The following is a 24339-nucleotide window of genomic DNA, read 5'->3' on the forward strand; positions in this document are numbered from 1 at the left end:
CAAAAATAAAAAAGTTTTATAGTTGAATTAGTATTAGTCACACTGATACGTTTGGGCTCTTTCCTTTGATCATCGGACCTCTCTCTTTCCGCCACTGTCTGTCCCTTTCTACGTTCACGCTTGGCTGGTCGTCGCGTGTAACCCGAGATTCGACACCTCGCTTGGATAAATGCAACCACTGGATCCCAATCTCGGTTGTATTTATCCAGTGTTTACTGTATAAGGTTTGTCCCGGTAAACATTCCAGGGTCGGGTCTCCTGGGTGGAGAAACATTGTGGTAGCAGGCTGTTACAGCCCCCCCCCCCCCCCCCCCGAACAGATGATCAGAAGTACATGGAACAGGGCCATCGAATCCCTTAAAAACATAGGTAATCTTGTACTGGCAGGAGATTTTAATACTCACCACCCCATGTGAAATAATAATACAGTCAATGCGGCAGGTGATAACCTGGAGAAAATACTAACAGATCACAACTTGATAGTCCACAATTTCGATGGTTATTCAAGGATAGACAGTAAATACGCCACGAAATCCAACATCGACCTTGTTATTACAACTTCAAACATTGCTCACCTGGTGAATACCAGACAACTGGACGACACTTTCGGCTCCAACCACTTCCCTATTGGAGCGACAATTGAAATTAAGAAACAGATACACTTCAGGAAAACCAATAGACTCTCCACAACAAGAACGGACTGGCAGCGGTACAAAACAGAGATGGACATCAATTGTAGCACATTCTTCTCCGAAGCCTTTGAAAGCCTCCCAGTAAACCGGAAGTATGCAACCTTCATGGATACAATGAAGGAAGTCGTGATCAAACACACTCCGGGCAAAAGGGGAAATTCCGATGGACAAGCAAGCATCTGTCGCAAAGATAATCCTGCACCTTGGTGGGACTTGGACTGCGACAGGGTAGTCAGAAAAAGGAAAGCCTCGCTGAAGAAGTGGCTACACACACTAAAAACAGAGGATTGGATTGCCCACAAGAAACAAGTAGCTGAAGCTACCAAACTTCTAAAAAATAAGAAGAGATTGGCTTTCAGAACATTTGCAAGCAACCTTAATCACAGATCGAATATAAAACATTTCTGGAACACCGTTCGAAGATTCAAATCAAGATGGACAACCACTTCACCGAGGCCGCAAGGACAGGCCCTCGACCTAGAACAGCAGGCAGTTAATAAAATCTGCCCACCATGGGTGCCCAGTGCCCCTCCAGAGAAAAGTCACGCTCTGGAAAACTCCTTCCTGGACCAACCGTTTGACTTCACGGAGTTCCTGGTTGCCCTAAACCAAAGCAAGACTTCATCAGCTCTGGGTCCTGACAAGATAGAATATGGGATGTTACAGCAGTTATCGAACAGGTGTAAACTTATACTATTGAACATCTACAGCGACTTGTACAGAGGTCAAAGTTTGCCAGAGGATTGGAAAAAATCCTCAGTTTTCTTTATTCCAAAACCAAACGGTAAAGGTCTAAGACCCGTTACCTTATCGTCCTGTGCCTGCAAGCTTATGGAAAGACTGATCAATAATAGACCGCAATATTGGTGTGAATTCCATAACCTTATTCCACACACGCAGGCAGGATTTAGGAGGGGTAGGTCCTGCATGAACAACTTGGCGATTTTAACTACTCCGGTTGACATCGGCCATTGCTGCAACAAGTACACCATGGCAGCTCTTCTGGATATCGAAAGCGCATTTGACAATGTACAGAAGGACATCCTCCTTCGCAAGCTACAGGAATTAAACATCACCGGTAATGCCTACAACTTTATAGCAGAATGAATGACTGACAGAAGCAGTGCCTTTCATGGAAGCGAGCACCAGGATCTAAGAGTGCATAAGGGTGTTCCACAAGGGAGTGTTCTCAGCCCGCTTCTCTTCAGTCTCTACATAAACAGCGTCAGTGACGGCATCCCTGATGAGGTGGTAGTCACGCTCTTTACTGACGATATAGCGGTTATTTCACAAAACAAGTAGTTACAGGATCTCAGAACCCAACTCCAGTATGCGGTCAACATAATAAGGAATAACCTGGAAAGGCTTTCACCTCTCAGCGGAAAAAGCGGAACTGCTGTCCTTTGGGAGATCACCGCACAAACCGGTGCAGGCAGATATAACCCTGGGCAGCCATATCATTCATTCCAGGCCGGTAGCAAAATACCTAGGAGTAAGCATAGATCAGAAATTCAAGTTTAGGAAACATGTACAGGCGGTGCTTACGCATTGTAACAAAATTTTAAACGTCATCAAGTTTCTCAGAAGAACGTGGTGGGGGTGTGACCCACAATCGTTGATAACCATCTATAAATTACTTATTAGATCTAGAATTGATTATGGCAGCTTTTAGTACTTTCCATCAGATAATAGATCCAGGGCCCAATTGGAAGGGATCCAAATGGATGCTTTAAGGTTGGCAATGGGTTACAGAAGATCCACCCCAACTAATGTCATTCTTGGTGAAACCAAACTCCTCAGCATAAAGGATCGCACCAGCTACCTAGGTTCCAAATATGTGTTGAAAGCTCTTACCAATGTGACGAATCCCTTCGCAAAAGTACTGGCGGACTTCTGTGAGGTGTACTGGAATCAAGAGCACATTTCCAACCCTGAGCTGGACAAGGACAGATCACTGGCGCGGGTTGTCAATCTGATAGAGGAATTCACTCCACTTTTAGTCAGACTACCCAACCTTGTGGCCAACACAGCTGACTATGGAACGCAGTATATACAACCAAAAATAGAAACAGAATTTATAACCAAATCAAGAAACACCTCACACCCGATAGAAATCTTCCATGAAACTATGCAGAATAAATACCAAAATCACAAATTAATATTCACGAATGGGTCGAAATTGGACAGCTCGCCATCAGTTGGCGCAGCATGTGTTGTTCCCCAGGACAACTACATTGGAAAGATCACCCTACCTAAACAGGCCTCGGTTTACACTGCAGAATGTGTAGCAATGGAGATGGCCACTGAGTATATAAACAGAAATTACCAACAATCTTATGAGATCTGTACAGACTCGCTCAATCTGGTGCAGACTTTGGTCAGCCCAGGTATCAATCCACAAATTAACAAGCACATCATTAACATTAAAAGCACTCTTCGGCAGATCAAAGTAAAGGCACCCAATCAAGAAGTAGTAGTTATGTGGGCGCCGGCACACAGGGGCATTGGAGGGAACGAGCTGGCGGACAGGCAGGCTAAGACTGCAGCACAAGCTGTAGAAAAGCAACTATGCCAGGTTCCCTATATAGACATCTTTCCCGTCCTAAAACAAAAAATTAGGGTCAACACTGAAAACGAGCTGGCAAGACAAGAGAGGTTTAAAGGCAGAGAATTCTTCAGGAAATTCCATGTGAAATCCAACGCACACCCTTGATTTCTCAATAACGAACTGTCGAGGCATACAACTGTTTGGATTAACAGGGCAAGAGCCAACTATTTCCACCTCAAGGTCTCTTTGGCCAGGGTTAGCATGGTGCAGGACACTAGGTGTCAATGCGGCTATCCAGTGGAGGACATTGACCACATATTGTGGGACTGCACACGTACACGAGAACATAGGAAAGAAATGCTGCAACAGCTGAGAACAAAAGGACTGACACCACCATACTCAATAGACAACTTTCTAGTGGCACCCAACATTACCGCTTTAATAATTATTGATGCTTTCTTAACCAAAAACAATTTAAAACTGTGATGTACCCAACTAAAGAATAAGTTTTAATCATAGATGTAAACCTTGTATAATTTAGATATAGTTTGTACATAAAAGATAGAGTTTAGGGAATAGTTATAAGGTCTTCGACGTGCAACCAAAGTTCCTAGAAAGTGCAAATTAGCTAAGGTATACAAATAATACTTATTTCTGTAAACCTTTATATGTTCACCTAACCTACAAAACTTTTCCCGTTTGCTTTTCACTTCACTCAACTACCCTTCCTCTTTTTACCACCCTATTTTATTATTTTGCAACAAGTTTCTTTATTCAACAAGAGGTTTTATTAATAATTGTCACGTAAGGTTTTTGAGGCTTCCGCGGTTAGATTCTGAATAAGACTTGGCTTCCGGGATGGAACGCGTTGGTTGACGGTTTTGTAACATCCCAGCGATACCTTAGTTTAAGAATAAATCGTAATATTAAATGAAGTCGATAATTGTTGTATTATAGTAAAACTTTATAGAATTAGATGGCGTGCCCGCTGGTGTTAAGAGCAGGGTAGCTCGCGTTAAGAGTAGGGAGACCGCATTAAGACTAAGGAGTAGAGGTGCTCGGGAGTCACGTACCGGGAATTCCCATAGACAAAAGTCTATATAGAAAAAAAGCGCTTGGTCAGCAGAATCTGACTATAAATAGAGGCGTGCCACGCGGAGAAAATCAGTCTGGTTTCGACCATGCTCAGCTCGACTTCGACTTCGGTCGAGTACAGCTACCACTCTAGCAATAGAAGAAAGGCTACGGTTGCTCAACGCTGAACCACTTAGGTAGGGATATAGCGACAGAGTAACCCGTGCCAAATTAAATTCCTTACAACGACAAGTACAAGTTTCTATAGATCTACAGACCTTCTACTCATGGTGCACAACGCGTTCACTACATGTTGGTTTAGAGTCAGCTATCAAGTGTAAAGAGCTAGCGAGGAGCGGAGCTCCTTGAACACGACCTATACAGGATTGCATCGAAATAAGCAAGTGGCTTGGGACCGAACAGTTGCTTATTTCGAAGCAGGTATGCTATTCGGCTTGATTTTGTTATCGAAACGTGACGATGGAGAACGCGAGAAAGGAGTGAGAGATCCGAGGTAGCGGTAAATCATAAAGTGATCGGCCGAGCAGCGATGTTATTTTTTGAACAAGGATAGAAAGCATTATATACATATATTCCATCCTTCTTCTACTAACCGATGTCACTGCTCAGTCGAGCGTGACAATTTATTACCCAAAACATCGGCTTCTAGCTTTCATGGACCTCTCACTCATTTCTCGTACCTCTTACTTTGCGGGCGACTTCAAACAAAGAAGAGGGTGCGACGACAGCCGCGGATCGGCGTCGCGCATCGCGGGCCCCCACCGCGGCGGCATCCCCACTCCCGAGTAATTAGACTATAAGTAGGACCGATCGATGCGCGGATCGATGAGTTGCCTCGGGGCTTCGGCCCCGAGGGGACCTCCTCGGAGGTCCGGACCGGAGCACCAGAGCTCTCGACGCCATGACTGACCTGGCGAAGAGATCTCTGGCCAACGGGCCGTAGCATTGCACTACGCTACGACCTGGCAGCTCCCCTAGGTCCAGCGGCCGTAGGCGCCTAGCCTCGTCAGTCCCGTGGTTGACCCGGGGTGACCAAGCTAGTGCGCGTTCATAATCTCTGCTGGTGCTTCCGCGGGGATTCCGAACGCTAGCTTACTCGGCACCGCAATTTGCCTTTGGCAGCCGATTCCGTCCAGCTTTGTGGCGTTACCCAGGCTGGCCAGGATTGGTCGTCGACTCGTTCGCTGTTCGGTTCTACCTCGGCGTACGAGAAGACGAGCCGCGTGAGGCAAGCGGGCAGCAACTCCACCGCAGCGCGATTGAATAAACACCGTCGGCCCAACCGGGCCAATCCTATCCCGCCTCTACCTCCTTTGCGTTTGCGTACGTTTGCGTTTGTTTGCGTTTGTTTGCGTTCGCGCTCCGTTCAGCGCTTTCACTCCGCGCTCCGACATCGCGCCGTTAGTTGTAAGACCGCGTAGCGATGGCTACGACCTGCGCTAGAATTAAGGCCGCGTACTTTCTGTGACGGACCGGGTTCCGACCGTAGTTCATAAGTCCTGTACATTAGGCTTAAGCTTGGCTCCACGCGTCTAACCACCAGACGATACTCTGATTGTAGCTCCCGAGGCAGGAGAGCACCGCCCGACCAGCCGGCGAGGGCAGCCGCTGCTAGACGCCCCACTACTCTTTTCCTGAATAAACATTTATTTTTCTACTAACACCGACTCGTTATTTACCGACCTGTTCCCATGCGAACCCTGGCACGGGGAAAACCGCCGCGGTGCGCAACGCCGTGCGCACCGAACCGACCGACCCCGTTACAAGGGGATAGCGAATTGCTTATTTCCAAGCAGAGACCACTTGCTTATTTCGAGGCAATCCTGTACTACACATAGCTCTGGCTTGTCCAGAAACCGATTGCGACCTGTAGAGAGGTCCGTTCATGTCTGAAGTAATAGTACAAGTCGCTGTCATTGATAATTTCCGATACTTATCGTTAGTGTAATTGGATATTGTTCAGAGTGTTGGCTGTACTAATTTCTATTAATAACCACATTTTCTATTGTATTTTTCATTTAGGGCGTATTCTCTGTAATTTTCTTTGTATTTCTTATCTAGCCCGTACACATTGTAACATTAGCATTATTATTTTCTTTCATATTGTGAAGAAGCATATTTAGTTATCTAGCTGAGATCAGATTCTTACTTACTTGAATAAACTAGTTATTTAGCACATTAATGTTTGGATTTTACTCCTTAGCCGCTTACCATGCGAACCTATAATCCCTATTACTAAGTACGAGTCACCTTCTGAGGAAACCGCTCTCCCTATAAGTCGGTGCAGTGGCGTACCTACTTTGGGACGTTACAGTTTGTTGCCGACGTTTCGTAAACATTGCAATTCACTTCATCAGGGCGAGAGACAACCAGATACTGGTTGCTCTCGTAGAGGGTGTCCCTATTTATCCAGAACTGGAGTCATTGTTGCGTGACGTTGCAGTTGAGTGGAGTTGACCAATCGGGTGGCTGTTTTAATTGAATGGCCAGTCAATTAAGAAACTGGGAGGATGCTGTTCCAAATCGGATGGGTTTGGTATCCGGAGTCCCTATTGATATTGTTGGGATGTTTGTGGATCTCAAGTGGTGACGAAAGTCACCTACGTCACGCGGCACTGACATAAATACGCGAACAAGCCGCGCGCCGCCCGCCGTGGTCGTTATGCGGCGTCAGGCCTCGAGCCATTCGCGCAGTTGAGTAAGCCGCGAGCGGACATATAGGAGGCAGCAGGAGACGGTGAAGCCAGAGCTCTCTGGAAGCACGAACGAACCAGTTCAAGCGATAATAGATAACTCACGATCATTAGGACGAGACCCACGATCGGTACAGAACAAACACCACATTTAACCGGAATCAAGGGATCGCTATCCCATCGAAACCGCGCCGCGTCGCAAAGTCAATTCGTTCAGCGCCCACGCGCGCTCCGTAGAGTATAAGACCGCGTAGGATTAAGTTAGCCATAAGCGCGTCCCCTTATATTATAAAGTCCTCCTTAGTAGTACGTAAGATAGCTTATATATACACATCATTGACACATTCGGTTGCCTTACGTTATAAACTGACGATCTGCACGTCGACAGACGGACGACAACCGACGAATAACGACGAACAATAAACACGTTCTAACCGATCACTGCTTATTAAAACCAACTCCACTCCTTTACACAGTTGTTGTCTCGAGACGAAACCTGAACGCGGTACTGCAGCGCTCGGAGTCACCCAACCGAGCGCAGACCAGTTACGCCGTTACAAAGTGCTTCTCTATACTTACGAGGAAAATACTGTTTTGAGTTCGCTAGACTGACGTCGAACAGGATTTGGTGGCCCGTTTCTATTTGATATTCTGCCAGCGCTGAGATGGAGACATGTTTCAGTTTGACGCATCTTATGTGTTCTTTGAGGCGATTGCTGATCTTCCCGGTTTCTCCGATGTAGACTTTTCCACAGGAACAAGGGATCCTCTCTACCTCTGATAAGCTGAGAGGAGGGCGTTAGTCTTTTGGAGAGTTTAGAAACTGACCGATTTTTTAGGGTGGTCTGAAAATCGGTTTGATTTTGTTGTTACGGAGAATTCTTCCTATGGAATCGGTAACTCCTTCGACATAGGGGAGGAAGGCAGTTCTATTGGTGTTTTCGGTTGGTGTGTTGATATCCGTATTATGGGGTTTCTGGAGTTTTATAATGATTTGATTGATTTGTTAGGATGTGTATCCATTGGATCGGAGAGTCTAGTGTAAAAGGAATAGTTCTCGGTAGAGGTTAGTTGAGTCAGAAACTGTAAGTGCTTTGTATGCAAGGGAACTGATCACTGATTCTTTCTGTGAAGGGTGGTGGTGTGAATCTGCGTTCAAGTACCTGTTGGTGTGTGTGAGTTCGCGGTATACTCCATGTCCAAGGGGAGTTGGTTGTGGTGTTCAGTATCCATTGTGAAGCGTATGTTGAGATGACGGATATTCAGAAGGGAAAGGAAAGACAGGAGGTGTTCTGTTTCGTAGCGCCAGATGACGAAAATGTCATCGACATATCTAAGCCACACTTCAAGTTTAAATTTGGCTTCGGAGAGTGCTGTTTTTTCAAAGTGCTCCATGAATACATCTGCTATGATTGGGGAGATCGGGGAACCCATCGCGGCGCCGGCAATCTGTTCATAGAACTGACCTTGATACAGAAAGTAGGTGGAAGGTGTTGGGGTATCTTTTTGGAAGATTTGATGGTATATTTGCTTCGAAATAAAACATAGTGCGAGAATGAGAGGGCATGCTATATTCTATCTTTGTTCAAAAAATAACATCCTTGCCCGGCTGATCACTTTATGATTTGCCGCTACCTCTGATCTCTCACTTGTTTCTCGTGTTCTCTATCGTCCCGTTTCGAGAACAAAGTCGAGCCAAATAGCCTACCTGATCCGTAATAAGCAACGGGCCAGACCCGAGCGTGTTGCTTATTACGAGGCAATCCTGTACATCGCTATTTTTATCGATAACTGCTTCTGTGTCTATTACATCGAATATTTGGGTCAATATCTCGGATGGTTTTACAGGTTCACTTAAAACACCCTAGAGATAAATAAATTATTGCAATCAGATGCGAACAGCAACTTACTGTCTTGTTGCCATTCACGTAATCACATGCATACCACTGAATTTGGTATATATTCAAGACCTAACCTGATCGTATAAATAACAGAAAAAATAAAATGCCGTCAACATTAATACGGACGGCAGACAATCTTGTCAGGCACAATGATTAATATCAATGTTGATGGAATATAATTTTTTTCGTTACTTCTATGTCTAGATTAGGTTAGGTTAGGTTATATTAATATTTCGGCCGCCTTTAGACGGTCGTCCACGCAATTTCAATGTCAATATTATTGAAATTAGTAGTTCACTTTGATTTTAAGCTGACCCGTTATATGGACGGTAGCCGGCCCATGTGGTACTGTTAATAGAAACAGTAGATAAACGAGGGTCGCTTGGCTACGCATACACAGCGGCGGTATATGTACCCTGAGTTGCATTGAACTTGTCGCAGTGAAGTTGGCTACAAATTCACTAACACATTCACGCCGCGTCGGTGAGACGATGGGCGAGACGATGGGCGAGATAGACTCACCGACGCGGCGTGAATGTGTTAGTGAATTTGTAGCCAACTTCACTGCGACAAGTTCAATGCAACTCAGTGTACAGGCGAAATTCAATGTAGTAGTGCTCATAGTTTTTCGCGAATAGTTCGCAAACTAATCGAGTCCGACATGTAACTTAGAGAAAAAAAGTTGTTTAAAATGTTGAATTTTACAACATATTCAAAAATCATCGAAATCGGAGGAGGAGTAGCTTTTCTACATGTTCACAAAAATTATTGAATTTTTGTTAAGAAAGTTTCTTTCTATCTCTAACAGTTACTAAATTAGCTTTTAAGGGACCAAATTTTGGAGTTAGACTTCATCCCTTAAAGCTGAGTTACAGTAGCCAATTTTAAGAAAAAATACGTATCTATTACTTTTGGCTATTTTTGAGACCTCTAAGGTTTCATCAAAATCAGAGTCTGGCCGTTTGAGACCTTCCTTGTAAGTTTGAGATATCCCCAATTGATGTTCATGGGCAAATGTTCCTCTTCGAGAGGAACTCCCACTATAAAACTTATGTTAGCTTGACATACTCGAGCTATGGCGCGAGTACGTGGGGGTTCAGGAAAACGCGGAACGACGTGATGTCTTCCTCTTTCCACTGCGGCTCTAGCGATACTTTGTATTTATTTTACGTGATCTATTCTATATAATATGTAGTATTAATCCTTCTAGGAGGAAACATTTGCACATTTCTATACTAACAACTAGTCAACTACCCTATCGTTTACACCACACCAAGGGTGACGAACTGGCAGCCCACGGGCTATATGCTGCCCGTGCCCTTTCTTTCTTAATTCGCAGCGGATCAGGAGAACTCCGTCCATGTCGACTACATCAATTATCACTTTGTCGGATTCCTATTTTGCGGCCCCTTGTGGGGCCGAGTTTTTCGCTTCAACAATCATTCTGTTACGAGCCGGAGGGGGCGGCTGCGTAGCCGGGGCTTAATTTCGGTATATGGTATTTGTTAATGGCTTGACCAGTGTTGTTATTAACACTGGGAGCCTAAGGAAGTAGACGTGGAGACGAACCTACGTATGGCTAACGTAGGGAGCCACAGGAAAGGTGAAAAGTGGAGGACAAACCTACGTATGGCTAACGTAAGAAGCTTCAGGAGTGTGATATGCGGACGAACCTACGTATGGCTAACGTAGGGAGCCGCAGGAAACGTTAGTATTAGGTCTCGTATCTTGATTGATGTACCTCAAGCGGTAAAGGTACACCTTAGTGGGTTTCTGGATAGTAAATATAATAGAACAATAGTATGTAAGTTAAAATAATATGAGTTTATTCTCTATTCCGGGACCTTACAATTGTTGTGTGTAATTGTCGCGGTGTTCAATGAATTAAACTCTAGGTTGCAAGTTTTTAAATGATTTGAATAAATACAAATTAGTTTCGATTCCGCGAAGCAAGAATCTAATCCTTCTCGGCTCATGAACGCGAGCAAACGGGGGCGGACTACAACGATTAAAATTATGCTTAACAGCAGAAAACGTACTGTATAGTTACTGTGAGTGCTTGAAAGGGACTTGAATACCCGATCTCGCAGAGTTTCCTCGTTGCAGAGATTATTCGTAAAAGAACGTACTGACGTGTAACGAACTGATTCTAGACTTCAACTAGACCCGAGGTGCCCTTGTCGCTACCCTTTTTATACTCAAAAATTAGAGTAAAAAGAGTGGTGGGGACTGACTCTACGTGACCCGTAGGACCGCGCCCTTGCTTTGCGTTGGTCTCGAATTTTCTAGAAGACGGTTGGTGTCGGGTGCACGCATCCGATTCCATATAAGGAAATTTTTTGAGAAGGGTTTGTAACACCATATAAGGAAATTTCCGAGACGGATACGTAACAATTCATACCTAAGTGCAATAAATGGGGTGAGTTCACTGGCCCGACCATGAATTCAGCTGTTCTATCGAACGTGTTTCCTCGTCGAATGGTTGGGACCGACACAGTGACCCAGTGGCAATTATCTGCTTTCAGCGTAGCAGGTTAATTTAGGAACGAATGGATAAGTTTCATTTAAATTGTTTTCAAATTTTTCATCATTAATGTAGCCTCCAATTCAAACGTTTATTAATTATTCCATTTTAATCATTTTTATTTGATGTTTAGAATGCTTAGAATTTCCTTTTTTACATTATGACAGGCGACAAGAGATTAGGTTCCGTATTAATTTTAAACAACGACTAAAAATGTTCAACCAGTTCAATTTTTTTATTGTGCTATGCCAACGGGGTGCCGTTTTCTAATCACGACTTTTAACAAGATTCTCGGATTTCTTTTTTAAAAAGGTTTATTGTTAGCGTGAAAAACTGTTTAGTAACAGTTTTTAAGTGGTTTAAAATAAATAAAAAAATTGATTTTAATGTTATAAACGAATTAATGAACCGCATCCATTTTCAGACCCTCCAAATCTATAGGTTTGCTATAAAATGTTCCAGAAATTATCATTTGATTAAGATTAGTTAAAGACTGACAATAGCATACAATAATTTTTATAAACAAATGCACAGTTTGTCTATTTTTCCATGTATAGGATCAATGTTTTTTTCAGAACTAACTATGGATATCTTGCTTATGACGATTTATCTTGTATTTTATTGATGCACAACTTCGCTTACCTTAATTCTGTTGGCTTACGAAGGATCCAGAAGCAAGGCATTTGCTTCTGGAAACAATGGTCTTTCAGTTTTTTGGAACTGATGCCTCAGACTTCCCAAATAAGGATCAGTAGAACACAGCAAAAGGTTCGACAAGTCTTCATTCAATTTGGTTGGAGATGATTTCCTCGTATTATTTTCCCGAAATCGCTTTAAATCTTTATTTTTCGCCCCTTGAGCTTCTTCTGATAACTGCCCAATTGGTATATCAAAGGAATCAATAATTTTTGCTCCATGAATTATAATTTTGTGCATTGATGATGGCATGAAGTACCAACCATATTCATTTACAAACAGTTCTGCAGTGTCGGTACTATGTTTATGAAAGCGTTCACCGTGAATCGCTTTCCCACATGCTAACACTTGCAAAATGATATAGAGGTTTGTTTATACCCGTAATTTCTGATATTATTTCATAATTCTCAAAGAACTTTCTGGACGTGTTTCCATCGTTTGAAGAGCCACTTCCTTGTCTTGTAGTATCTACAATTAAGCCAAACCGATTACGAATTTCATTTCGAACATACACTTTTTTTTCATGGTGGATTCTTTTTTGTTCGTCAGATTTACATGCCCATACCTTGAATGGCAAACGATAAGCAATATGGAGAACACATTCCATAAATCGAATCCACGCATGTAACGTCTGAAGTCCGTACTGGAATGAATCCACATTTTCTTCTCTTCTTCTTATTGTGGCTAATGATTCATTTCCTTAGGTGTTGCTCCACAAACGGTGCAGTTGGAGGAAGCAGAAGTTTTGGTGACAACTTGGCATACTTTTCCATCTATCATCGTACAAATCAAATCATGCTCCACTTTGTAAGTTCTTCCATTCACTTCTATGGTGCTTGATTTCAATCTTTTTATTTGCAATTTAATGTTTTGAAGCTCAGTAAGAATCTTATCTTTCTTCTCTGTTGCATAATGGAATAATATCGGGAGACAAGAATTAGGCGAAGAAGGTCGAGGATTCTGCCAGATTAATGTAGACGGAGAATCGTGTATATCCTGCAGGCGAAGAGGAACCATTGATACCAAGAAAAGACTGGAAACAGAATTTGTATAATTTTCCGATTTATATTGGTACGGGTTCAATCCAGATGTGCCATCACAACCGTACTTTAATGTCAGTTTCAAGTTGTTAGCATTTTCAGATAGTACAACAGTCTCAACCTTTAACAATCTCTTTGCAGTATGGTCAAGAAGTTGTTGTAGTTGGATAGTAGCACCTGTTTCATTAATTTCTATAGATGAACTAGGAGGATAACACTTCTTTTTAGCATTTGTAATATGCTTGTAACTTGGAAGGATATCAGCATTTTTGTTCTTTAAAAGTTTCTTTAGAAGCTCGTACTTATTTTTAGTTAATTTCAAATCCATATACAGGGCAAGTGCTTCGTCATCAGTAAACGGTATCGGAGATTTATGTGTCCTGGGTTGTAGTAGATTCCATATCTATAGCGTCCTTATTTGATACACCCTTTTTAATGATGTTAGCCAGAACGTTCTTGTCCACTGTTTGAAAATTTAGAAATAAATCAACGTCATTTTCAGATACCGACTGTTTTAATGCTTCAATTCTTCTCTTTTTTGTTTTTTCTGAATATTGTTCAAAACTTTTTGATTTTCGAGACTGTGAAGTGAATGTTTCAGAAACGGAAAATTCAGCATCCAACCAAGATTTATTATTCTGTAAAAACTTGTCTTTAATAGAAAAAGAAGCCTTTAATCTCTTATTAAATGTAGGTATAAAATATTGAGTTAGTTTCTTTCGTACTAACTCTTGCAACGTTTCGGATAAACTATACTTTTCTTTTAAATAATTAAGCAACTCATGTACTTCTTTAAATGCCTTGCTTCTGGATCCTTCGTAAGCCAACAGAATTAAGGTAAGCAAAGTTGTGCATTAATAAAATACAAGATAAATCGTCATAAGCAAAATATCCATAGTTAGTTTTGAAAAAAAATTGATCCTATACATGGAAAAATAGATAAACTGTGCATTTGTTTATAAAAATTATTGTATGCTATTGTCAATCTTTAACTAATCTTAATCAAATGATAATTTCTGGAACATTTTATAGCAAACCTATAGATTTGGAGGGTCTGAAAATGGATGCGGTTCATTAATTCGTTTATAACATTAAAACCAATTTTTTTATTTATTCTAAACCACTGAAAATTGTTACTAAACAGTTTTTCACGCTAACAATAAACCTTTTTAAAAAAGAAATCCGAGAATCTTGTTAAAAGTCGTGTTTAGAAAAAGTTAAAAAAAATTTTTTCAATTTTCTTGCTAAATAACAAAATTTTAAAAACTTATTTCAAAAATCTACTCTCACAAATTTCTTCGAAATTTAATTAGCTTCCACTGGAAAAAAAAGTGTCCAAGTCGAATGAAAAGTGTAGCCTAAAAATTGATTTGTCCATAGGTAAGTTTTTTGCCCCACTGTGGCCGAGCCGATCGTTTGCGACCTACGTCAGGCCCGGTTGTCGCAGCCGACACTGCCGTCCCTGAACCCGCGCTCTATACGCGCTCGGATTGGTCAGTGTTTTTCGTTAATAATATGAAAACAAAGCTTTAACCAACATTTTGGCAAAGGAAAAAGTTGTTTAGAATCACCTTAGCGACCCAGTTCTGGGACACCCTGTATACGTTATTGAGAACTAATTTTCGTAATGGGGAAATCGGTAAAATCGGAGAGCAACTTATGTGGTCGGCGGCGGAGAAGTTCGTCACTCTTGCCCTATATGTATGCCGTATGTAATGTTTTGTATGCTGTATGTAATGTAATCCTTACAATGGAATTAATTTTCTATCATTTAGTTGTCGTCGCAATGCCACCTGATCTGAATAATTTTTATTATAGTCGTAATATCGACCCAGCTATACCGTAACTGATTTTCATCGAGGCGTCATGTGTCTGGTGAAGAGATTGTGTAATACGATCATCCGACGGAAAATTGTAACTTCGGGAATTGTCGCGTCTGCAATCAAGCGCATAACACGAAGCTGCATCAGGACACGTAAACGACTACGGGAGCGAAAATCTGAGCAAGGAATTTACCGGATTCGCGTTTTGAACACGGCGCTACGTTAGTCACCAACGTTCACGATATGGATCGCGATCAAAAACCGATCGAATATAGGATGTTCATCGATACATGTTCAAATGCAAATTTCATCACGGAAGATCTAGCATCGAAATTAAGACTACCGGTGAAACAACATACAACGACAGTAGAAGCTTTAAATCAATTAAGCACAATAATTACACAGATGTTTTCGACCAGCATAAAATTCCGATTATCAAACTTCAAGAGAACTCTGACATTCATCACGATACCGCGAATCTCAGGACCGATACCAGATCAGCAAATTGATCGCTGCTGTAAAATTCTGATTTCCGCGAATATCAATTTAGCCGATTCACACTTTCACCGACCAACATCCATCGACATGCGTTTAGGCATCGGTACGGCCTTAGCGTGTTTGAGCGTCGCACAGTGGGACAAAACGGTTTACGGCGATCAAAAATCTGTAACTTCGGTTCTATTGGAAATATTTTAATGAAATTTTGGGAAGAGTTTGCCTATATTATGGTACTTAAGTTGTACCAATATAAATCATATTGAACTACACGGTGTCAAAATATTCACATATAAAGTGTGACACGTTTAATATCCTTCACTTGTTAGACATATTTTATGTCATTTAACAAAAATTTGACTCAAAACTGTTAATAACTATAAGAGAAACGGATTTAATAATTAAAAAATGACAAGACATGTGTTATAATAATATATTTATTTATATTTATTATGATCTATACCAAATCATTCGTGAAAACAGTTTCAACAATTATGAAAATTTATTATAGCATATTGCAAGGACGAAATAAAGTTTTGGATGACGAATATACATGTGGAATACAGTTAACTGGTTAATAATCGTATCTGGTACTGTTTTTCTACCATCATCGTGCGCAGCGGCCAAGATGGGTGTAATTTCATTCAATCGCCATTTTCTTCAAAAAGTGCAAAAATGTGCACCCAATTTTTTCAGATTCTGATAGAGGAAGGTTCACTCTTTCCTGTAGTAATAATTAAATATTCGGCAAGTGCCGACATTTTTTTTAAATCAAACGCAAAGTTGAGATTTTAGTTAAATGTACTTCCTTAGAAAATTCATATTCTAAAATTCATTAGAATCGTACATTGAAGTTATGGGTAATAACATCAGCGTTTCGTTCTGACGAATTTCTACTGACTTTGAGTGTGGACCACGGCAAAACGGAAGCAAATATGAAAAAACGGATTTACACAACATTAAACTACAGTTTATTCTCTATCGATGTACGCAAATAGTTTTTCAATTCTCGAATTCACGAAAATCGTCCCACCTGTGTTTTGTCCCACTGTGCGACGGTCAAATAGATGTCACTCCATCTAATAAAACCAATTTGATATTCCAGAAGACATTATCGAGGGAAGTCTATCTACTTTAATGGCAAGGCATAAGGTCTTCCTCGCTATTCCAAATTTCGACCTGAAGAAATTCTGAGAATTAGAAGAAGGTCCTCAGGTACGATACCTGTCTGCCGAAGAACAAACGTGCATAGTAGCATTACCCTTTAACGAGAAACATACGCAATTGGGCGAATCTCGTTCGCGCGCCCTGAACCGATATCTCTCGTTAGAAAGGAAATTCAATCGTAAACCGGAATTAAAATGCGAATACACCATTGTTATTCAAGAATATCGAGATCTTGGTCACATGAGCGAAGTTCAGCCGAATGAACAAGACGGTTTCTACCTGCCCCACCACGCGGTAATAAAACCTTCGAGCGTAACTTCGAAGGTCCGCGTCGTTTTCGAAGGGTCGGCCAAAACGAGTAGCGGCCTATCATTCAATGACACTTTGATGATTGGACCTACTATACAGGATAACATTGTTTTATTAGTAATAGATATAGAAAAAATGTACCGGCAGTTTCTTGTACAACCCGAAGATCGTCGGTATCAACGGATTTTGTGGCGCAACGATGACGGCAAGATCAAGACAAATTGAACACGGTCACTTTCGGATTGACATCTGCACCGTACCTCGCGATTCGATGTCTTCACCAAATCGCGGACGACGAGGGGAACAGGAATCCAGCGGCGGCATGGGTAATAAAACACGACCTTTACGTTGATGACCTGCTCACGGGTGCAGACACCTACAAAGAGGCTATTCAATTACGAGATGGAATCATCGATATCCTCAAACGTGGAGGATTAAATATTCGTCAATGGGCTTCGAACGAGCCACAGCTTCTCTCCGGATTCAACGAAGCACAGATCAGTCAAGAGTTCTTAGGAGATTCCACTCTCAAGACACTTGGTATAATCTGGGATGCGCACAGCGATAAAATCCTATACACAATCGATCCGATAGTAACAAATAGGGTAATGAAGCGAACAATTTTGTCATCGATTGCAAAAATCTTCGATACGTTAAGTTTACTTGCGCCAGTCATTATCAAGGCAAAAATTTTAATACAACATTTGTGGCAACTGCAATTGGACTGGGATGAAGCGACACCAGCCAATCTTCATACAGAATGGACTACTGAATTTAACTTATTAAACAATTGTTCTTTCGATCGAAAGGTTTCACAACACGCAGTTAGTAAGACTGAGCTTCATGGCTTTTGCGACGCGAGCGAGCGAGCGAGCCTATGGCGCCTGCATTTACGTACGTACGGTTACCAAATCCGGAAATATTAAGACAGAATTTACTGTGTGCAAAATCGCGAATTGCACCACTAAAAACAGTCAGTCTTGCTCGATTGGAATTATGTGGAGCTGTACTCCTCGCCTCTTTGTACAACATGGTTACGAAAGCGACATCACGGAATTTCAATAAGAGTACATTTTGGACAGATTCTACAATTGTTTTAAACTGAATTAATAAGGAACCTTCGACATTGAAAACTTTCGTAGCGGATCGCGTCACGGAGGTACATTCGAAAATCGACATCAACGCCTGGAAACACATTAAATCAGCCGATAATCCAGCCGACCTGATTTCAAGAGGACAATCGCCGTCGCAGTTCCTCGCAAACTCCATTTGGCCTCATGGACTCGTCAGTGACGAATCGACCTGGCCAGAGTCTAAATTCACGATAACACCTGAAACTCTGGAAGCGCGACCGCTCGCGTGCTTCGCAACCGCCGTTAATCGAGATGATCAGATCTTAAACAGGTACTCGTGCATTAAAAAACTTCGGAGAATAGTGGCATATTGTTTAAGATTTCGCGCGACACCTAAACATAAGGGATCACTATCGGTCGAAGAGATTCGCAACCTAATCGAGCGAATCATTAAAATGGTCCAATCCTCCTCTTTCCCACAGGAAATAAAAGACTTAGAAAACGAATCCGGATTACAATCATCGAGTAAACTTTTACCATTGCATCCTTTTCTCGATGAAAGGGGCATACTTCGGGTCGGAGGTCGCCTACAGAATTCAATGATACCCTTTGAAGAAAGACATCCGATACTCTTACCGAAGAATCATCACGTCGTCGATTTGATTATTCGGAACGCTCATTTGGACGGTTATCATCTTAGAATCAATTCAACTCTGTATACCATTCGACAGCACTATTGGCCCATTGATGGCAAAAACATCGTACGAAACGTTGTCCGTCGATGCATCAGGTGCTTCCGTTTGAACCCTTCAGCCACAAAATACATAATAGGAAATCTACCTGCTACGCGCGTCTCCGAAAGTAGACCTTTTTCCAATTATGGCATAGATTATTGTGGTCCGTTTTATATTAAAGAGTAACGAGTACTAAACCGCTCTCGAGTCAAGGTTTACATCGCTGTTTTTATTTGTTTTGCAACAAAGGCCATACACCTCGAGGTTGTAAGCGATATGACCACCGAAGCGTTATTGCCGCCTTAGAAAGATTCATCGCGCGAAGAGGAATCTGTCAGAATATTTATTCAGATAATGGAACAAATTTCATTATGGCCAGCAACGAAATCATCGACATCCATCGGACGCTTCAAAAAGATGACAAGGTTTGACACTTTTTTACCGACAAGAGAATTTCATGGCACTTTATGCCAGCCTTATCTCCCAATTTTTGTGGCTTATGAGAAGCTGCGGTAAAATGCTTTAAACACCATTTAAAACGCGTCGTCGGTGAAGAGTTGTTCACGTTCGAACAGTTCCATACGTTCGTCATTGAAATCGAGGCGATCCTCAATTCGCGTCCTCTTACTCCATTATTCTCTGATCCAAACGATCCATCAGCTTTAACACCTGCACACTTTCTGATTGGTAGTTCTTTAACGAGTATGCCCGAGGTTGATTTCATAGAAACACCTTCCAATCGTCTTTCGAAGTGGCAATATATTTAGAAAGTGAAGCAGAATTTTTGGTCCAGGTGGTATAAAGAATATATTCACCAGCTAAACGTTCGCCAAAAATGGACCAAGGGTTCACACGAGATCAAGGAGGGATCCCTGGTGGTCTTGAAGGATAACCATCTACCACCACTACAATGGCATCTCGGCCGCATCGAAAAGGTTCATCCCGGACAGAACAACGTTATCCGCACAGTCATGGTACGAGGACCTAGTGGCATCTACAAACGAAACGTGAAGCAACTGGCGCTATTGCCAATTCAAGAAGTGGTGTAACGTGTCGTAATATCAACGAATACTAACCGAACTTTAATTAGGAACGATAACATTTATAGTATAAGTAGCATAGTATAGTATATTATAATATTTGCGCGCGTATTCAAATTAATACTCTCCCAAGTCTAGATAAACACTAAACATATTCGTTAATCACGTTTGCGAATCTTGATCAATTCGGCTGATCAACGGGGGGAGCATGTTTCGACCGTTCGACGGAACAGATGTGCGAGAATTTCTAAAAGGAGTTTATAACAGTTCTTCGACGAAAGGTTATTTTTGAGTTTAGGCATTTTAGCATTTTCTGGTAATAAACGTTTACCTTTTTGTACAATAGAGTCCGATTTTAAGTTTCATTTTCGTCCTCAATAGCTGCGCACATGTCATAAACTGGCTTTTCCAAAGGGTAAATTAAAATTCGGTACTTCATAACGGTACCCAAATCTATTAAGCTATCTGAGCCAAATCATCAGAATATAAAAAAATACATATGAACATTTTTTGCTAATTATTTGCTATTTTTTGCCGTAAAAAGTAATTTTTTTGCTTTAGCAATTAAAAAGTTACAAAGGGCTAGATACCTTAATATTAAGCCATCTAGCCATTGTAAAAAATAGCATATAGTAAAATAAAACAAAAAATCAATACCACATAAATTTTTTGCTATTTTTTTGCTATATTTTACATTGAAAAGTATTTCTTTTGCTCCAACTGTTACAAAGTTACAAAAGGTTCGATGACTTTTTAAACTATTTTTCATTTATTTTACAAACAGAAAATTTAGAACTCGAATATTTTAATAGCAAATAATTCAGGGAACATTTTGACATGACAATGTACAAGTAAATTATTTTTTAAAGCACCTTACTCTTATAGTTTGCGTCGTGTTCTTATCCATTTTTAGTCTTTTCGTAACATCAAAACGTCTCCTGAATTATTTGCTGTCATAATATGTAAGCTCTTGAATTGTCTGCTCATAAAACAAGTTTAAGAGATTAAATACCGATCAGCACCACTTAAGGGGTTATATACACTTAGCAAAGTTGAAAAAATCGATTTTTCAGAAATATTATTTTCTCAAAGTATATAGTCTTAAGAATATTTTCTGAAAGTTTTAAACCTTGCCGCACAAAATTTTCGAAGATACAGGCCGTTTTGTATCTACCCGAGCCAGGCAGCAGCTGCCGCGCGTCTCGCCCTTACTTCTTTAGATACCCATCTAATACATTGTTTTAGACTATTTATTGTGTAAGCAGACCATAGAGGGAGTTACAGCCGTTAAAACGAGATTGATTGTTGATTCTCGAAGGTAAGTTAAAAAAAAGAATTATCTGCATGTAACTTACTTTTAAAACTTTAAACGCGTTTTTCTCGAAACTATGTTTTCAAAATTGGTGACCACGATTTCTCTGAAACTATTGCGCCGATCTAAATGAAATTTTAGGACTTCTTAAGAACATGAAAGACTAGTACGTGATCGAAAGATTTTTTTTTATGTTGCACATTTTCAGTTTTCTGGACGAAAAACTGTCGATTTTATCTGAAAATCGAAGTGTTGACTTTAAACATCCGCTATTTTGTCAAAAATCAAATTTTTTCAAAATCCTTCGATCACGTACTAGATTGTAGTATATAGTAACGAAATTATTTTGTCTGTTTGTTTCAGATAACCTGGGAACGAGAAAAAGTGGTCACCGCAAATCAAGTTTTCTTCAAGGCGCCTCGGGAATATCACAATATTTCGCTGTAAACAGCATATTTTTACTTGGAAAAATTCCTGAAGACTGTTCAATAGTTCTATTGTAATGTGTAAAAAGTTGAAACAAATATATTCATATGGTTTTCCAAAAAAATAACCCCTTAAACTAAATGTATAAAATGCTGTAAAAATATTTAATTGCGAGCATAATTTTATATATGTATATCCTTGTTGTGCCCGGCAACGAGCATAAGGGTCATCGTACTAACGAATGTCCGAATCAGCAGTACATACCGATAGCGAAACTCTGCAAGCTAGCAGAGCACGCGCCGGGCAGCACGACCTTTTTTGGTCATCCACACGCAACGCGAAACATTATAAAAGAGCGAACAATTGTAAAAGCAGACAGATTGTAAGAAGCTCGTTTTGGTAATAAAGACTCGACTGTTACTCGGACACCGGTGAATTCAAATTCTTTTGTTCTTCCAGAACCCGAAATCCCAAAAATCGCCTGAGGGCACAACATTCTTTTTGCATAAAATAGATTTTGTATTGTTTATTTTTTTATTAATTAAAACATAAATATAAATTTTTTCAGAAATAAAATCGCAATCTAGATATTTTGAGAACAAATAATTCGCAAACCATTCTAATGTCATAACTATGCTCACAATTAATTATTTTTAAAGCATCTTACTCATTTAGTTCAACTGGTGTTGATTGGCATTTGGTCTTTTAAACTTGTTTTTTCAGCAGAAAATTCAAGAGCTTACATATTAGGACGGCAAATAATTCAGGAGGCGTTTTGATGTCACGAAAAGACTAAAAATGGATAAAAGCACCACCCAAACTATAAGAGTAAGGTGCTTTAAAAAATAATTTACTTGTACATTATCATGTCAAAATGTTCCCTGAATTATTTGCTATTAAAATATTCGAGTTCTAAATTTTCTGTTTGTAAAATAAATTAAAAATAGTTTAAAAAGTCATCTAACCTTTTGTAACTTTGTAACAGCTGGAGCAAAAGAAATACTTTTCAATGTAAAATATAGCAAAAAAATAGCAAAAAATTTATGTGGTATTGATTTTTTGTTTTATTTTACTATATGCTATTTTTTACAATGGCTAGATGGCTTAATATTGAGCTATCCAGCCCTTTGTAACTTTTTAATGGCTGGAGCAAAAAAATTATTTTTCACGGCAAAAAATTGCAAATGTTTTTTTATATTCTGATGATTTGACTCAGATAGCTTAATAGACCTACGGTACCCCAGCCTTCAAGGGTCAACCTGGATGGAAAAACCCTGGTGTAGCCGGACTTTCGAGGTTCTCGTGTACACATCGATATCGCCTCACCCTCTCTAGACGAAGACGCGCTAAGGGTGCTAGAGAGGGTGGGACCGATCTTCCGGTGGACACGCCGATTGGAATTTTGACTTTTCGCAGGAAAACCAATCAGCGCGTTGTCCCCCAACTCGACGTCTCCATCGGAGGTAATATAGCGGCGTTCGTAACGCATGGAGACACTATTACTTTACAAGATTTCGTATGCGAACTTTAAAGAAATATAAGACCGAGAAATAAAATAGTTTTCGACCACGTATTGCCATCGTTTGGGCAAGTTATTTTATCGTCTGGTCTCATTGTTTCAGAGATCAGCAAAGTACGTTCGGGCAAAGTACGACGAAATTGCCACGAGTCAAAACATACAGCATCGAGCAAAGTAGGCTTTTCATAGGAAAGTGGTGTAACAGGAGAAGCAAAATGGTGTTACATCAAAATCTTAACTTTGGAGATATTAATATTGAAAGTGATTTGGAAACAAAATTATATAATTTTTAATTATTAAATATTATAAAACTTAGTATATGTATAATTGAGAAACATGATTAATACATATCATAAATATCAATTCAAATTCTCTCGCGTAAACGTTTATACGCAAGTGGTGGGAAGTTACAGACCTCTGTATGTGAGATCTTCTTCCCTACATCATCATTCTCCCTGAGGCACATATTGGGTGGAATGCAAAGTCGGGAAAGAGAAGTCTACGGGAAGGAGAGAACCCGGACATCGCCAGTTTCACTGGGGAAGCCTACCATGCTCGGTACTGTACACGTGATGCTAATCTAAAAAGAAGGAAATGATATGCTGATGTAAAGATGGTCGAAAAGGGTCAATAAATTGTTTATTTGCGAAAATGCGGTTGATGCGGTTTTACACGTTCGTTCGTAACGGAAGGCATAGCCGAACTGACACTTTCTCGTTGTTGGCGAAATTCCCCAAGTCCACGCAGAACAACGAAGTTGGCAGCGAAAATCCTTCGCCGGTGCGTCGCTACCGACAGCGGCAGCACCCCTCGTGCCCTCTTGGTTCACGCGGTCCTCTCTTTACGCCGGAACCGGCACGCTAGACACCATTAACGGTTTCGTCCTTCTTGTTCGATCTCGCGACGCGTGAACACGCGTATCCGCCGACCTCGCAGGTTTGTGCAAGTACGCATTTTTCCGGTCCACGCGAAGCTGAAGTTTTCAGCACACACTTTAATAGTTAAGTAATTATTGTTTTCTCGTCCTCGCAATCCAATTAGTGATTAAGACTTGTGTAAATATTCTCGTGTGTTCTGTGTATGTTCGTCTGACCTTTGTAAATATTTTTTGGGTGTATAATTAAAGATAATTGTGAACTTACGCAGGCGTGTTTATTCTGCTCTCGCTGACCACGCTAAAATCGCAAACACTCGTGCTTTCTCAAAAGACGATAACAAAACACCGTTAACGGCCGGTCCGGACTCGCCTTCG

General features: G+C 40.8%; 1 protein-coding gene across 1 annotated transcript; it reads left to right on the top strand.

Moving 5' to 3' along the window:
* The first annotated feature begins 2412 nt into the window (after positions 1 to 2412).
* On the top strand, positions 2413 to 3405 carry LOC143305765 (uncharacterized). Its single transcript, XM_076690582.1, has one exon. It carries the CDS (start codon positions 2413 to 2415, stop codon positions 3403 to 3405), a length of 993 nt encoding a protein of 330 aa, XP_076546697.1.
* The last annotated feature ends 20934 nt before the right edge of the window (positions 3406 to 24339 follow it).

This window comes from Osmia lignaria, chromosome 10, assembly GCF_051020975.1.
Source record: "Osmia lignaria lignaria isolate PbOS001 chromosome 10, iyOsmLign1, whole genome shotgun sequence".
NCBI lineage: Eukaryota > Metazoa > Arthropoda > Insecta > Hymenoptera > Megachilidae > Osmia > Osmia lignaria.